Source organism: Lepisma saccharinum, chromosome 11, assembly GCF_977018435.1.
Source record: "Lepisma saccharinum chromosome 11, izLepSacc3.1, whole genome shotgun sequence".
NCBI lineage: Eukaryota > Metazoa > Arthropoda > Insecta > Zygentoma > Lepismatidae > Lepisma > Lepisma saccharinum.
Window position 1 is genome coordinate 16570716 of NC_139239.1, and position 18697 is coordinate 16589412.

General features: G+C 37.5%; 1 protein-coding gene across 1 annotated transcript in view; it reads right to left on the minus strand.

The window, feature by feature from the left end:
• LOC145994648 (unconventional myosin-Ie-like) overlaps positions 1-18697 on the minus strand; it is a 164340-nt gene that overhangs the window by 15313 nt on the left and 130330 nt on the right. Inside the window, exons 15-20 of the mRNA XM_083130752.1 lie at positions 18482-18626; positions 17445-17565; positions 13325-13488; positions 11055-11210; positions 9240-9379; positions 1527-1675 (exon numbers count right to left, since the gene is read on the minus strand). Of these exons, the coding sequence (XP_082986878.1) occupies positions 1527-1675; positions 9240-9379; positions 11055-11210; positions 13325-13488; positions 17445-17565; positions 18482-18626 (875 nt within the window). The remainder of the gene's footprint in view (positions 1-1526; positions 1676-9239; positions 9380-11054; positions 11211-13324; positions 13489-17444; positions 17566-18481; positions 18627-18697) is intronic.

Below are 18697 nucleotides of genomic sequence, written 5' to 3' on the forward strand. Positions count from 1 at the left end.
AGTGTGCCACTTCAGGACAAAATGTGAAATGCACAGGAAGTTCGCCTTCGTTAAAATCCCTTCTGTCACACTATCCCAGACCCCAACAACGAACTGCAAATTTATTCGTGAACACTGGGCCTCTTCCTAACAGTTTTTGAAAAATCCTGAAATGGTTAGTTTACCAGACATGTTATGAGGAACAAATACATAGAACATATTAACAAGAAAACTACTCTTCACGTTACAACTTGCATTAAATAATTTCCCGAGCACGACTTGGTGATACCTTGAGAGCAGCTGCAATTCTTGCTCCAGTGTGAGGAAGAACAAGTAGGTGGAAAATAAAGCCGTTTATCAACAATGCAAAAAAGAAAAAGAAAACACCAATTATCAAAAACCACAAACAGACCACTTGAAGAAACAAAAGAAGAAAAAATCATAATAACAATGCTGACAAAAGAAAATAAATGGCCGCTGATTTTTAGAGAGCCTTCCCCTAGTACAGCAAAGTATGTATATCGTATCGGAATCTCTTTCAGTACTTGCCTGTTGCATACAATAATAACGGTCTTACTTCAGTACCTAACATTTGGCGCTCAATTGTTTTCAGTTGAACGTAGAGGGTGCTGAAGGGGGTGAGGAAGAAAATTAAGGGGTGCACAAGCAACCCCTTGCGCCACCCTGGCACTGCTCCTACTTTCGAAGTCCTTTCGCATGATGATAACCTTGCAGTGCAGCTGCACTATTACTACCATTCTGATAAAACAACTTCACCAGCAATGCACGTTCTTACTTATTTAATGCCATGGTGATCACTTCCGAACTTTTGTTCAGCACTCACGTTAAGGATGCTGAGTTATTAATTAGAAAGACATTTGTTAGTGGTTGAAAGTTGCGAGTAAATAATCTCTCATTTATTGCAAGATTGCAAGGTAAAGGCAAATCCATAACCAAATTGGAGCAGTTTACGTCATTATTACAACCCATCATGGAAGAAGTACAGTGCCATATTTCAACCTGGTGGCGGAAAATTGAACTATTCTTTTATTGCCATCCTCTTCCCCATGGTCTGCATAGTGGATTCACCAAATTTCAGAGTTCTACGATGCCTCAAACAGGCTACAGGTAACTTTAATTGTGGCCACCCGGTATGTTAGTAGCAGAGGGATTTACCCTAAACTTGTAAGGGGAAACCCTTAAAACTACCTGATGGAGAGGACCTAAGTCTAAATTGGGCACGTAGGAAGGTGAAAGTCCTATCTTGGCTCTAGTATGCACATAGTGTTAGTGATTCCAATACACCCCCACAAAAAAAGACAAATATCTAATTTTCTCAAACTTTTTCAATTTACATAATTTACCAGATGCCTGGAAAGTCACCAGCATCAACATTTAATTGAAGTTGCTTTGCAGAACAGTTTGTTTTTTTATTAACATTACTGCAATGATCTTAGCTTACTTAGTAGTTATTTACAAGAAGAAAATTCAATTTCATATTTTAAAACATACAAAATTAATCGGAAGTACTACATTAATTAACTTACTGGATTCTTTGGACAGTCCGGGGCCAATGAAGACACTAAGAATCTTCCCTGATGGTTTCAGAACAGCTAGGTTCCCTGAACCCTGGAAGAACTTCACTTGTCTTGTTCCTCCACCTCCCCAACCTTCCTTCTTTACTTTGAACTCAAGGCTAGAATTTCAAAGACAAATACCTTTATTTTTTAATGCTATTTATATCGATATAATTAGCACTTACAAGTAAAGCAGTTATGGTATTTTGCTAGGATTATAATTACAGCTGAACTGATACCACTATTTGCCGATACCGAGATACCCTGACTGATTCCAACCGATACCGATACTCGTATAACTCCTTGTGACATTTTATGTGAACTTCTTTCTAGACACAGAGGATGCAAATTTCTTTTAAAAAAAAATGTTGCAAGCCTTTTTAAACCATTGCAGGTGTGCCGAAAAATTAGTGGATTATTATAAATGTACCTGCTTCAATTTCATGTAAGCAACATTCTTGTCCTTTGGGTTAACCTGGAGATGAAGGAAAGCAACGTAAAAATATATACAAATACAAATATATAATAATACTTATCTGTAGTGCTCGAAAAATCTTCTTCAGAGCTAGGTGCCGGCTCTGAAAATCAGGAGCCAGAAAACCACCTACTAGCAATTGTGCACAGGGTGCGAAATCATTGAAAACTGGTGGGGGAAGAAAGTTCTTAATCTACGAACCCCCCTCCCCCACACGTGTATTACCAAAAGTAAAAATAAATCACAATTAAAAATATATTATTATTATTATTAATTACATAAAGGAAATTAATTTGTTACTTTTATACATATCAGATATTGCAAAGCAGCTAACTAATTCCTTTAGTAACTGGTTAAAGATGTTAATAAATTATAAAACAGTTGAAGTGGTTATATTATGTGTAAGTTTTTGTTTTGTTTTTGCTTTATGTTAATATAAATTAATTAGATTTCATAGTTATTATTTTCTTGCATTCTTATTTTACTTTTATTGTGCGTATTGAAGTAGATTTGTGAATGATCTCTTGAGAGAGAATGCCTTCAATACTCACAACCACACTAATGTGTGTGTGTTTTCGATATTATTCTTAGTCAAGTACAGTGCGATCGAAAAATCCCCGTACTCACTTTTTAAGAATTTATTGTGTAGAAAGTAATACACATGGGAATGAAAGGAATACATATATAAATGCTTTAGTCCTTGTACTACACAGAAAAATAAATGTAAACCAAAAGTGAGGTATACTGTAATGGCAACGGTCGGTAAAACACAAACAAGATGACATATAACTTTAAGCGCATAAGGAAAAAGTTTCCAAAACACAAACATAACGCAACACAAACAGAATATAATCACATAAACACACAATGGAGGTTATGCTGCACTCTCTATGGACATTGCAAAGTAGTGTTTGGTTTCCAGTTCATAGGAAGTGTTGAAAATGGCCACCATGTTCCTGTAAACACATGTCTACACGCTTACAAATGTTCCGTGACACCTTCCTCAATGTTTCCATTGGAATTGCAGCAATAGTGTCAGAAATTGCTTGTCGGAGTTCATCCCATGTGCGAGGGTTGTGTGTATATACGAGGGCTGTTGGGAAAGTCCTGTCTATGGCGGGCAAACAAGAAAACCAATGAACTGAGGGGGAAAAAAGTTATTATTTTTCAATGTAGTCACCTTCCAGTTGTGCACATCGTCTCCATTTTGTTCCAAGTGACTCAATGCCTTCAGAATAAAAAGATTTCTCTTTGGCTGCAAAGAACTGAATCACAGCATCCATTACCTGCTTGTCGCTTGAAAATCGCTGGCCCCTGAGGTATTTTTTCAAATGACGAAACAGATAATAATCACTTGGGGCTAGGTCAGGACTGTAGGGTGGGTGGAAAAGTTGAGTCATTCCCTGTTCTGTGATAGCAACCTGCGCAAGATGGGATGTGTGTGGAGCCGCATTGTCATGAAGAATCAGAATTCGACGATTTGCATCTCCGCGTCGTTTATTCTGAACTGCTCGATGTAAATCTTCAAGTGTTTTTTTTGTAAGTAGTCCCTGTGATGGTATGTCCCTTTGGTAGAGGTTCAAGCAAAATAATTCCTTCCCTGTCCCAGAAAACAGTTATCATAACCTTGCCAGCCGATTTTTTTGCCCTGAATTCTTTTGGAGTTGGTGACCCCTGATGCTTCCACTGCATGGACTCTTGTTTAGATTCTGGGTCATACCAGTGAGCCCATGTTTCATCCCCTGTCACTACATGCTGGTAGAAGTATTTATCTCCTTCCATAAAATCCAAATTTTCCTGACACATTTGCACTCGAGTTTGCTTCTGAAAAACGTTCAAATTGTGAGGAACCCATCTGGAACAGACCTTTGTGAGCCGAAGGTGTTGGTGTAGAATTTTCCAAACACTATGAATATCAATCCTTACTTCCTCCGCTTTCTCTCTGATCTTTTTTCTTCGATCGGACATTACCAATTTTTGTACAATTTCCACGACCTCAGGTGAAGTTGCTGTTTTTGGTCGACCACTCCTAGGCTCATCTTCGACGTTTGTTTTACCACACTTAAATGAGCTTATCCATCGTGTTACCTGTCTATGTGACAGTGCATCATCACCATACACTTCCACCAAGTTTTGATGAATTTCATTAACACCGACGTCCATACGAAAGAAAAAACGAATCACATGTCTCTGTTCTAAATTAGTGTTTTCTGGGTTTTGCTCAACTTGTGGAGACTCTGGTGACCCGGTCACTTGACATTTTCACTTGAAATCTTGTACACCTTCCTAAATATGCTTATCCTTTATGGCTAGGTTGCTTTCATTTACCTAGAAAAGAAAATAGAGTTAATTAGACATGACTTTCCCAACACCCCTCGTACTCTTTCTTTCAGGAACCCCCAAAGAAAGAAATCGGGGGACGTGAGATCGGGGGAACGAGGGGGCCACAAATTTTTGGAGATGATGCGGTTCCCGAAAAACTCGCGTAACATAGCCATTGTGTCGTTTGCAGTATGGCACGTTGCCCCATCTTGTTGGAACCAACATTCACGCTCATCCTCTTCCAACATAGCCACGAATTGTTGCACCAAATCCCTGTACACATCGCCATCCACTGTGTCCTCAAAGAACAGGGGTCCAACAATCCTTCGTCGCGAAATGGCACACCAGACACCGACCTTTGCAGAATGTAGCGGTACTTCATGCAGGGCATGTGGGTTTACAGTTGCCCACATTCGGGTGTTTTGTGAGTTGATGTATCCACTGAGATGAAACCATGCTTCGTCGGTAAAAAAAGTTTTATCGAGAATGACCACATTGTTGCGTGTGAAAGCACGGAACCACCGGCAGTACTTGATACGCTTATCTTTATCTAACGCTTTCAGCTCCTGGACGACTTTCACACGATATGGGTGAAACTTGGCTACTTTCAGTGCCTTCTGTGTGGATCCATATGATACTCCAACTTCTTGTGACAAACGTCGTATAGATTTTCTTGGAGATTGCACCATTCGCTGACTCACGTTCTCTAGGAATTTGTGTGTGACGATTGGGTCTTCCACTTCGTTGTCGATCATGCACTGAGCCTGTTTCACGAAATCGGCAAACAAGATCATACACTGCACTTTTTCCTGGCACCGGATCATCAGGGAATAGACGTCTCCATTTCTCCACACAACCTCTGTATGTCTTACACTCAAAATATGCTTCTAACAAAGCGATTTGCTGCGCTCGCTTAAAAGGCATTGTCGACCGACTGCACAATAATGACTCACACCACTGACTGTAATAGCAGTGCAGCTCTCCCGGGACGTTATCGCATTCTTCAAGGTCATACCAGTCACTACTAACAACGTTGCCAACTCATGTTGCCTACTGACCTCATAGCATATTTTCAAAGTATGAGTGCGGGGATTTTTCGATCGCACTGTATATTGGAAATTAAAAGTAATTCCTTATCTTTTGTTTATTAAAACAAAACTCTCCCCCCCGGGAATATTTGAGGGGGGATTTTTGAGGCCAAGATCGTTGGTGAGGGGATTTTCCCCCTCTCCACCCCCAGGTTTTTTCACCCTGAGTGCATACTATAAGAAGCTGAGCCGGCCCCTGTGGCGGAGTTGTTAGCACATCACGTTACGATGCCATGGGTCCCGGGTTCGAATACCGGCCTGGCCATGGGTGTTTGTGAGTGTCCATTCATCATATCATCACTCATCCCCATCTTCACGAAAGTGGCAAAAAACAAAGTAAAATAAAACAAATCAATCAAAAATCAATCAATCTATAGGAAGCTGAGCATCACTGTATTAAAAACATCGCTAAATCATTGAGAAAGCAGGAAATGGGGGGGTTCGGCGACAAGGAGTAAGAAATTGTTACTGATTCTATGGAATGTTCACAACATTGATAAAAATGTACTGTAATTTGAACTTGTAATTTTCAAAATTTCGTACATGCAAACTTAAAAAACTGCAATAATACAGCATAAGCTCACAGTCGCCAGGCTCACAATTTTAGTCGCCATGGTGACCTGGTGACCAGGATTTTTCGAACCCTGCTTATCTGGCCGGCTCTGTTTATGCGCTGCTGTCCATTATCCTCTGTCATTTGCAATAAAAACATGTCACTGCAGTGTGGGTCACACAAAAGACTTACACAGAAGGGTAGGAATCCACAACCCTCTTTCCCCACAGTGACATTCATCCCTTTCCCAAGAACTCCAGAATCAGCCCAGCATGATCATTATGCTGGTTTGGAAAACATCCATGATCTTAACCCACAAGTTTGCGAGCAAGAATTTGGAAATGAATTGTTTATTTTATTTCCACATAACTAGGTACTATTGACCTCAAAGCAGTTACATGCCTTCAATGTCATGTTTGGATACAGCACTTTAGTCCTGCTATTGATCCTGTCATCTGCTTCTCAGGATAGTACAGCATTTCTCAGAAATCTACATGGACCCCCATGTCTCAAGGTGAATGAACCTTTGAAGAGGACAAATCTTGACAAATGAGTTGTTTCTTTTGGCGACTTTTCTAGCCACTCAGGAGCATTGGTATCGGATGGTATCAGCAAAGAAAATTGAACCAGTACTTACAGAAACCAATACATCAGTATTGGTATCAGCTCAGCCTTAATTAAGCATGACCATTATTTCTCTCCATCAAATTAATCACATAATCATATCAATTGGTGGAATTCCAATCGTAACAGCTTCAGGTTCAAGGTTCACATTAAATCTCATACAGAAATCTTTTCTGGATTACCAACAAATTACTTCAGTTACTACTTATTTCCAGCTGTGTGCAGGTTCTCTACATGGATAGAAGTTTCAACTGTCTAAAGAGTTATGAAATGAGCTGGAATATTCATGCCTTATCCAGGAAGGGACCCTGGATTCAAAATTAGTTTTATAACCAACATGATTTTGCCATGGAAACAGATTATAATTGTTAGAAGCTTAAAATTAATTCAGATTGTAATTTTCTAATTGTTAGAAAATAAAAATTGATTAGCATTTATCTCTGATTGTTAACAATTAGCACAAAAAATCTTACAATTTTATTTTAGTAAATCAAAATTAAGAATTTTATAAACTTTGTCATGCTTCAAAAATTTTCTCACGAAGTAAGACAAGACAGAATTAGGTTATAAACATTTAAAGAAAACATAACAGGAAGGAAAGATATTTATTCCAACCAGGGCTTGAAAATTACAGAACAATTTCTTCTCTTCTATCCTTAATCATGTAAAGCAAAAAATAAGACACATCAGGGGAACAAAGATTAAAAAACAGTACTAAAGTTCAATGCAGAACTGTACAGCTTAAGCACTTTATTACCTATTATTATTTTTAACATTTTTTCACTTCTTACCTAATTATTTCCTAACTACCAAATTATTTGAAGTGGTGGAAGATTGAGGATAGAAAAGCGAGAGAAGTAGGTAAGCATTATTTCTTCACCTTACTGATACATATTTGGGTATTATTCAGGTATTGCATGTAGGATTGAGCCGATACCTGTGCTGATGTATTGGTATCTGTATTGAAACATATTAGTTGGATATTTTTTGCTAATTTCGAACTTTCCATTTATTTTGCACCAATATTGTGCAAAGACCTGTATTTTTATGATTACAAAAGAGATATTTTAATATTCTGTTGTAATTCTTGAATATTTTGATGCAGAACTCTGATAAACTGTTGCTTATAACTGAAATGGAATACTCACACACTCACAAATTTTAATAACTATTTTGAACTTCTAATTGTTATAATTTTCAAGCATCACTGGGAATTGAAAGTGGTATCAGCCCAGTCCTAATTGATTGCATCTTTACATGCAAGTAGACATATCACACACACCCACACACTTGTACGAGGGCAGATCGGAAAGTAACGCACAATATTTTCTTTCTCCCCAGGTATTGCAGCTGGAATGCTGAAATTGCACGACGAGAGAGTTTGAAGTTTGCAGCTCTAGAAAGAGAAGCCTGAACTACGAAACAAACATGGCACGCATGTTACTGTCGTCCACGTGTGAAGAGCAGCGAAGTGTGGTTCGATGTTTGTGGGCCAAAGGGCATACACCGAGTGAAATTCACAGGGACATCCGTGGCGTGTATGGGGATGACTGTCTGGATCGTAGCAATGTCTCCAGGCGGTGTGCATTCTTTCAAGAGGGCCGTGTGAACCTTAGTGATTTGCCACGCTCCGGGTGGCCGGTAACAGCTTCAACTCTGCAGAATATCCGCGCCATTGAGGCAGCAATTGTGAACGACCGGTGTGTGCACCTGCGAACTTTATCGCATACGTTCAACATTTCCTATGGTGTGGTGTACGACATTGTTCATGACACGTTGAAATTCCGTAAAGTTAGTGTTCGCTGGGTGCCTAAGAACATGACAGACCACCACAAGGGCCAGCGAATGATGACAAGCATGGATCACTTAACGCGTTACGCTGCAGAAGGGCATGACTTTCTGCAAGGAATCGTCACTGGTGATGAGTCGTGGGCGTACCACTACACACCCGAAACCACGCAGGCCTCTATGGAGTGGAAACATGCTGGTTCCCCAGTACAAAAAAGATTCAAAGTGACTCAATCTGCTAGGAAAGTGCTTGTGACAGTGTTCTGGGACATGTTTGGTGTGTTATTGATGGACTTTGCTGAACACGGGACCACCGTGAATGCTGCAGCCTACATTAAAACTTTGGTTAAGTTTCGTCGTGCCCTTAGTGACAAACGCCGCAACATTCATGCTGATGGTGTCAAACTTCTTCATGACAATGCCCGTCCCCATGTTGCTGCTCCTGTTCATGAGAAACTCACCGAATTTGGCTGGGAGGTGCTCCAGCATCCACCATACAGTCCGAACCTGGCACCATCGAACTTTCATCTGTTTGGTCCCATGAAGAAATTCCTGGCCGGCCAACACTTTGCGACAGATGTGGAAGTGAAATCAGCAGTCCGCAGATGGCTATACTCCAACCAAACGGACTTCCACGAACAGGGCATATTGAAACTGGTACCACGATGGGAGAAATGTGTTGAGAAACTTGGTGACTATGTAGAAAAGTAGGTCAAAGATGTCAGTTCATTTGTGATTTGTTTGGTTTTTGTTACATATTAAACTTTTTGTGCAAAAAATTATTGTGTGTTACTTTCCGATCTGCCCTCATATATATTGAAGAAGTACATTACCTGTTGATAAACCTAATGTTTATATCTCTGCCAAATCTTGCTCTATACTGCTTGTTCAACAAGGAGAGGAACTCTGTTTTGAAAGTTAATTCCAAAAGGCTATCATAATCATTCTTCATGTGAATGATCATGAAATCATCCTGAAAAGTAAGAAAATAATAATAAAATACTGATAGGAATTCACAAGATAATATAGAATATTTCAATTTAGAAGCATTACAAGACAATGGTACAAAAAAAAAGGGAGGAAAGTTTCAAGTTAAATAAATAGAAACTACACTGAAGTGCTCGTGTATGTTCAGCATACAATTATAATGATTCTTCACTTTAAGAAATTCTCAGGATAAGCATGTCATTATTGTACCTTAGTAACTATCCAGACAAATGTACCAAATTGTTAGTTTGAAGTTAACCTTAAAAGTTCACAAATTAACTGATGTAAAACAAAAATTGAAAATTAACTTGAAAGAAACCAAACACATACTGTAGTCAGAAAAATTATCATCATTTTGTTTTTCACTGCAAAAGAAAAAAGTACATTACAAGTTGACCCTAGAATGTATGATTGATTGTCAAGTAAGACATATTTAGACAAATTATATGTTTGTAAATGTTAACATATTTCTCCATCAGAAAAATTTAATGATTGAAACTGAATGAAAATATTATAATTCTTTAATAATTATACTAAAGATTTTGACACATATACCAAGGCTGTCACAGAGAAGGTGAGACATATTTTTTCCTGGCTTGGCAACACTGCCTATGGTTTCGGCACTAGTCACGTCGTGTAGGATGACTCATTCTGTTTCCGTAGCAAGTTGTCACATGTTGCGAAACCACGTTAGTGAGCAGCTGTGTTGATTTACGTGGAACGTGTTTAGTTTACCCCTCCAGGCTTTTGTGCGTAAATCTGCTTGTCGCGATGAGTATTCAAGATGAACAGCGACATGCCATAAAATTTTGTTGGCGTTTAGGGAAAAGTGCTGCGGAAACATATGCAATGTTTCAACAGGCATATGCCGATCAAGACAGACTCAGTAGAGCCACAGTATTACCAAGGAGTTATTGAGACTCTGCACCAGCAGGTAGCAAAAAAGAGGCTGCATTTGAAGAACTCCTTCATATTGCAAAACAATACCGCTCGCCCGCATACGCGGCGAAGAGAAAAATTGAAATTTTCCTGCATTCAGCATACAGCCCGGACCTTGCACCCTGTGACTTTTGGCTATTTTCACTTTTATAAGCCACTTTATGTGGTCGTCATTTCATGACGAACAAAGAAGTGATCACTGCAGCGCAAGTTTTCTTCAGTTCGCTACCTGACAACGAATTTTCAAAGACATTCACAAAGTGGCAGGAGCGTATGGACGCTTGCTTAGCTGTCAATGGTGCCGATTTTGAAAAAGATATACGTCTACTCGATATGGCTGATTCTGAATAAAAATTTTGTGGTTTGTAATTTTTTGTTTCATTTTAATGATTCTTGGAGGGGTCCATGTACATGCTTGTCTTTTAACTGCTACGCAGTCATGACCTTTTGACCTATTGCGCTAATTTTGGTCTCAATCGGCAGCTAATGAACCAAATTTTCATTCTAGTACATTTTCTAGCCAATGGAGGTCGCCGTTTTCCTATACAGGAATTAGTCTTACCTTATCTGCGACAGCCTTTGTAATTAACATGTAGAAATTCACTGTCACTTGAAGGACTTTAATACAATACAATTTAATGATAAAATACATACAAAGCATATGAAAAGTAGCTATTTTTTGCTGTTTATGAAGATTACAACAAAAGTTTCTTTACAAGTACCTGCAACGTGCTTAATGACACATCAATGATGTTTTCAAATTCCAGTTTTCTCTTCACGACCTCCACATATCTACCCTTCTCTGGACCTTTCTTGATTTGCTCCCTTCCAATGAGAAACAGAGCTCGTGGTGTCAAAACCAAATCTCTCCTAGCATCCTGAAATAGCATAATACATATTAGCGAGTATGGGCATCTCTAAAATATCTCAACTTTATTCTAAAGTGTCATTCACTGTTGCGGTTGCTGAAACCTTTAATTTGTTTCTATCTTTGACCAGTTTTCACTACTTTACTGGATTGTATTTTGGTTGCTTTAACACATTGGGGTCTCACGACGGGCATAGCCCCCAGGGCACTTAAAGTCAATGTGGACGAACGACGGGCATAGCCCGTCCTGCAGTATGCAATCGCTTTGCCGTTTAACTACGGGCTATGTTCGTACTTCGTCTCATGTGCGTGTTCATTCAAGCCGCTCTGTTGAAATTCCGACCGCTAGGTGACTCATGTGCTTTTTTTTATCTCGCACCTGGTACTGTTTGTGTTCCAGTTGATGTACGTTGCATTGTTTAGAATGGCATCATTAGATCCAGACTGCATAGCGGAAATTCCGCTTCGGAGTTTGAAGTTAGCGAGGATTTTGATGATGCAGATGAATTTGAAGATTTGAAAGGTAGGTTATATTCGTAATAATTATTGTCAACAATATTAACAGTGTTGCAAACTCTAGTATTTTATGAATGAAGTGAGAAGAGGTAATTTTTTGGGTCTATTCATCTTGCCTCTTGCTTGATTCTCCTACATGCACTGATGTATTTTTAGTTTTTCCATTTATTATTTTGTATAGTGTATGTCAAATAAAAATTTATTTTATTTATTTAGTTTATTTATTTATTTGTTTAATTTTTACAGATGACGCAGAAGCAACTGATACATCGTGGTCCTGTCTTGCAGCCACTTTTTCATACAAAAGCTAATTACCTGTAATTTGTAATTATTTTTGTAATTATTTTTTGTTATGTGCACATAAGATGTATTCTTATGCAAGATTGAAAAGATGTATTGATAGTTTATGTAGTTAAGTATTGAATTATTTCCAGATTACGAACTTAAAATATCTCTATATTAACATTTGTTACAATGTTGTACTTTTTTTCTTCTTCACAAAACATTGCTAAAAAAAATATTCAAAAATGTCTGAAAATGAAAATAAAATTTAACAAATTTTGGTTCATTGAAAAGAAGAAGTTTTGTAGATTTAAGAAATGTGTGGTAGATAAAAACAAATTAAAAATATTTTTTCTATGATTTTTTGAAAAACAACAAAAAACCGCAGTCCAGAGGTAAAAATGCTGTATTATGAGGCCAGACCTGTATGTGTTAAACTTTACCCTGTTTTCCAAACCAATGATTGCAAATCCAAGCTTCCACATTATGTAGTGTAACAGGGAGTTGAAATTCCACAAAAAAATATTCTTGTCATGTTATTATTATCCTTACAAATACAGGGTTAAAAATAAATCAAAGTGGACTTAAAACATCAATGACTGTATAAAAACAAATCACAAAAATAGGCAAATAGCTGTGGAAAAAAATAGCATGTATGCACTCTAGAATCAATTGCCATAAGATTTCCAGATACAATTCATTTCATGAGAGGAAAAAATACTGCATTTATGCTATCATTTGTCCCCTAATTATCATTCATTGATTGATTTGTTTTATTTTACTTTGCATTTTTTGTGCCTCTTGGCTAATTTGCGAAGATGGGGATGAGGGATGAAATGATGAAATTGATGAATGGGCATTTACAAACAACCATGCCCGAGCAGGATTCAAACCCGGAACCCCGGACTGTAAACATTTTATGTCCGACTTAAGAAATTAAATTCTATCTGCAAACTACACCCTACTAACTTTCTTTTTTAATGGCAGGTAGTTAAGTAGTATATAAATAGAATAGCTTATGAAGAATGTGTAATATCTGGATTGTTTTCATGCAGTTGATTTCCACCCACACCAGCTCAGTTTCCAACAACCAGCATAACTTAAAGTTTGATCTTCCTCATACTATACTTGCAACACAAAGTCTGTCCTCTCTCCCTCCTTCAAATCAATTTTCCCCTCCAGAAACTTCCATGTGAAACTAGTTTTTCCTTTCTTGCTCCAACTGTTTCCTTACTCTTCTCACGTCAGTGAAAACTCATTGTTAATTCACAGTAAAAACATAATTGTGGTTACATTACATTTAATATGGCTCACCGTACTACTTACCTTAAACCTTCTGTCATATTTCTTCACAATTTCGGCAAACAGAACTTTGTCTCTCCTCCCAACCAAAGCTTGCAGATTGGGATGGTGGTCCATGCCGATGTAATCTCCCACAAAGTTCCTGTTCAGAGAATGCTCGCGGCGCTCTTTCTTGCCACATAACAGGTCTGGAATATTAAGAGAAGGGCACCATAAATTAACATTTGTATATATTACCTTGCAAAAGATAACATTGAAATTTATTGTAATTATCGTAAAAACACACACATACATGTTGTTACGCCTCTGTGTAACACGAGTAATTTAAAATGTTAGATTTAAAACTGAATACTTTCTCAGGTTAAGACGTCAATTCTATTATAACGCAAAAGTGTAATCTCACTGAATGGTTATTGACAAACCTATAGCTATTTTGCTTGCTTGGAGATTACCATACAATTTGGCACACACAGGTATAACAGCAACAGCAAAAAATTAGGCAAAGCCAAAGCTGGCTCAGTTTGGAGAGCCACAGCACAGTAAGCGAGAGAACCGGATTGAGGCCTGGTCGAACCTGCATTTTTTTACTGAAATTTCTACATAGAAGATTGTTGTTGTTTAGGGATGATGAAGTACATGTATTCCAATTCAATGATGTATGTTTTGACAAGTTCAATTAAAGAAAGGTTATTTGATATTATCTGCTTCAGGGTTTCTTCTAAAAGTGTAACATGTATCAAACTAATACAGATTAGTGAAAATTGTGTTTAGTGTTGATTGACAGGAAATATATACGTCCTGTAGTTTGGATACTTATGATATCTTATCAATTATTATAACCTATGCTCCATGTCTGAGGTGGTTTCATAGCAAGCCATATACATCTCATGGTTCTCCATTTTACCATGATATAGCCAATACATGACATATGTATATTGACTAACTGTTAAGGTTTCCAAAGCTCCATGCCATCCTGGGAATGTAAGGGAATCTGCATGACAGAATCATCAGCAACATTACCTTCTTGTCAGTCCTTTCATTTTACAAGTTCTTGTCTACTATTAATGGAAAACACTCTGGTTGATGGTAGGTAATGGGATGCCCAGGCAAGAACTTCGTATCACGTAACAACAGCCACACCCGTCCAGTTCACTGTCTAGAACAACACTAATTTACACTCTTCGATTCTTACTTCACACCTCCTCCTAAGAGAACTGTTCCTTGACCCTTCTTCTTCCACTATCCTTGCGGAATTTCCAGACTTTTCCATGTGAAACAAGTAAAGAATTTCTTACCTGGCATGGATTGCGGGCACCAATGAACTTTGCGAGAATAACTTGGGTTCTCTTGATCAAGTCATAGATGCCATTACACTTCAGCAACGATAGCAATAAAAAGTGCTCCCATGGTCCCAGAGTTAGGCATAATGCCATGCAAGGAAGTGAGCATTTCAGGATCTAAGCAAGCATCTATTTTTTTTGCAGGTGACTGTACATTACATATGCATTGGGGAAGGGGGGAGGGAGGGATGGAGAGAGAGGGGGAGAGAGAGGGGGGAGAGAGGGGAGAGAGGGGGGAGTGAGGGGGAGAGAGACAGAGGGGGAGAGAGAGGGGAGAGAGAGAGGAGAGAGAGAGAGGAGAGAGAGAGAGAGAGAGAGAGAGAGAGAGAGAGAGAGAGAGAGAGAGAGAGAGAGAGAGAGAGAGAGAGAATGATTGAGTGAGTGTTGTATATTTTGTGGCTGCACTTCAAAGGCATAATGAAAAACATGCCATTGCTGGATATAAATTAAACTAGGGTTAAATGAATAACATTCTGCTCCAGAAATAAGATTAATGCAACTGACAGTACAATATCAAATTCAAGTATTTCTCTTGTAGTTTATGGTTCTTACAAGCATATAAACACAATATGTGATGTAATATTTCAGAAGAACACATGCTCCCTTCATCAGACAATATGTTCTTCATGTCTGTGTTCTCTCAAAACGTTACATCAAATATTGTGTTTATATGTTTGTAAGAACCATAAACTACAGGAGAAATAATTCTAAAATGTAAGCAATATGTACATGCAAGAAAAACAATATAACATCAAGTTTAACACCATGTCATTTGTTTCTAACCAAAAATATTGCATAACTTGGAAACAATTTTCTTGTAGTAGACAAATGTTGATGTGTCACAGCGAAGCTGTGTATTTTATTAACATTATGTAACAAACAGCATGCTGGAACTTTATGGTTCTTTAGCTGCTAACAATTTTCTATATCCAATAGTTTTACAGTTTGTGAATAGAATAAGTGCACACATTATAAAGTATTCTGTGTATTGAGATCATATTTAAGTGCTTCAGTTATGTCATTATATACAGTGTGTATCGCTGCCCTTTGGGCACCTGATGGTGGCCCGCTTGGCACCTGCCCAGATGGCAACTCCCGTCAAATCGCGTGTGATATCTCCACTATGGAAACCGCTAGCTTCGAAATGACTTCAAGTTCTCAGAATTACAGTTACAAATACAATCAAAATAAGCACATACCTTGTCACAGGGGATGTTGGAAATGTTGATAAGCCAGGGTGACCCAAAGAGGAACGAGAGAAGAAGCCACGGCAGTTTAAGAGATTGAGATGTCGCTGCTTTGAGTCACGAAACGGGCACCGAACACTTATGCACATGCAGCCATGCACACTGAATCGGTTGATTTTTGTTAAATTTGGCAGGAAATGGGGAAAGGGCACAACATATGATCAAAATGTGAGAAAAACATTGCAGAAATGTGAGATTGTTAAAGATAGTTAAATTTAAACAAGGCTGCAAATCTGAAATTTAGAAAGTATAACAATGGAACAAATGCTCCCATTGTTGATGAAAAAGGACATATGAAGGAAGACACTTCTTGTGATAGTGAGTTTTTCAAAGAAAATTAAATGTAGAAAAGGCTAGATATCCTTTTTCAAAACAAGTTCAACAATGGACAAAAGGTCCCAATGTTGCTGGGAAAGAAGAGATAAAGTCACAAAGTGTGATTAAAATGTGATAAAAATATTGCAGACAGTGAGTTATTTTTTTCAAAGAAAATTAAATTTTAAAAAAAAGGCTAGATATCTTTTTTCAAAACTATTCCAACAATGGAAAAAAGGTCCTATTGTTCCCCGTAAATGGAGCCATGGTTCGTTAGAGAAGAATATTAAAAGTGGATCAATTACGCCACCATTAACATTCCCCAAAATCCAATTACAGAAATTTAACGGACTCTCGTTCTCAATTGGCTCACAAGGTTTTGCATGGTATTTCTGTGTGCAACTGGCACACCTGGGAATTCTGTTGAAAATTGTCTACAAACATCCCTTCAAAATTTGTAGTGGCATGCGAATCGTACATAAAAACGTTTTGTTGTAATGTGTACAAATGTGCCATTGTTAAAAACTATAGCAAAACACAAATAACACTTGGAACACTAAACGCTTAATAAACACTTTATAAAACAATAGAAAATCACAAGAACACTTGCAACACGTAATCACCTTAAAAATGCAACTGAATTGAAATCGCAATGTTACTGAAATGAAATGGGATTAACAAATTCACATGTTATGCTCTGGCGCTGTGAACTGTTAGGAAAAAAAAAGGTGCCCTTTTAGCGTCTTGTTACCAAAGCTACGCAAAACTTCCTAAAAACGTGCCAAAAACGTGTGGATGCATGAGGACAACATCCCCTGTGACAGTTCACGTGCTAATTTTGAATGTAATTGTGACTGTAATTCTAAAAACTTGAAGTCATTTCAAAGCTAGCGGTTTCCATAGAGGATATATCACATGCAATTTGACGGGAGTTGCCGTGTGGGTGGATGCCAAGTGAGCTGCCGTCAGGCACCCAAAGGGCAGCAAAACGCATTGTATATATTTGTAGAGTGAAAGATGGCAAATTTCAATAATAATAATAATAATAATAAAATAATAGTAATAAAGATAGTCACATTTGTGCCTTTCTCAATTGCTTTCCAACTGAAATTCAGTTTATCCATAAGTATAAGAAATAAACATCATCACAGCTAATTACTCTTGATGTATTGTTCCAGGAAATATGCAAGCACAATCCAGTGATCCCTACACATACACAACAAGTATAAAGGTAAAATATACCTGCAGCCTCATCTTTTTGCCTTTGGTGTTGTTTACGTGCAAAGTACTTCTTGAAAGCCTTCTGTATAATTCGTGCATAGTAGTTGAATTTCCTATCCCGTTGTTCCTCAAGCAAAAACAGCTGCAAAATAAAAGTATCGAAGAGTTATGTTAAAGTTCAAATAAATATAAAATATCTGGCTGCACAATTATAACATTCAGCAAGAAATAAAATAGGAATATACCAATATAAAGTTTTTGCCAATACACACAAATATAAAATTTGTTGATAGCAATAATCTATATTCTACCAAGCCATTATTGAAAATTACAAATGTTCCACAAAGAACCTAAATGTGTGAGCCACTTCCTTAACAAGTGTAACCAGATGGTAGCAATGCATTTTTACATTCAAAAATTAAACTGTGTACAGTGGAACCTCGATTTTATGTTTTTCAGGAGACCAAGCTGAAAAAATTTAAAATGCGGGACAATATAAAATCGAGAAAAATTTTATAGCATTTTGCTCTATTGAGACCCAGGATATTAAATGTATAGTGTGGGAAAATGTAAAACCGAGGAACGTAATATCGGGGTTACACTGTATTTCGACATTTTCCCTACAAAACAAGAATACATGAATTATACTTTAATTTATATACAAAGAAGAGAATGGAAGAATTTGGGACTAAGTTAGACTACTTATAGGAATCCTGGATCAGTTAAATTGTCTGCAGTTTTATTGATAAATCAATACCCCAATATGTCTACCTGATCCATCCTGAAAATAATTAAGGCATGAACTAACTTTCAGCAAATATATTCTATAATTTGGCAATAATGTTTTCACAGTTATACCAGTATTAGTAATTGTTTTCTCCTTTCACAACAAAAAAAGAATAAATCACAAATAATAAAATCTCTCTCTTTAAACAGATCACAACATAGTGTTGAAATTTATTTCCCTATGAATGAAAATCCAGATTCAAAATTCAATGTCAAATATTATGAAGAGGGCTTGTACATCTTTTAATTACATTTCAGCATGTAGAACTTACAGATTCTGGAGCTTTGACAAAAATCTTTGTCTTTCCCAGCTGGTACTGATCTGCATCCATGTTTACAGCTTTCATAATGATGTGAATTCCTTGACGTGGATCACCACGCCACGAAGGCCATGTTTGTTTTGAAAGAATTGCATATCTTAAAACAAAAACCAAAACAAAAATTGCAACTTATAAAACACAAAAATAAGAAAGTAATAAGTAGAGAGC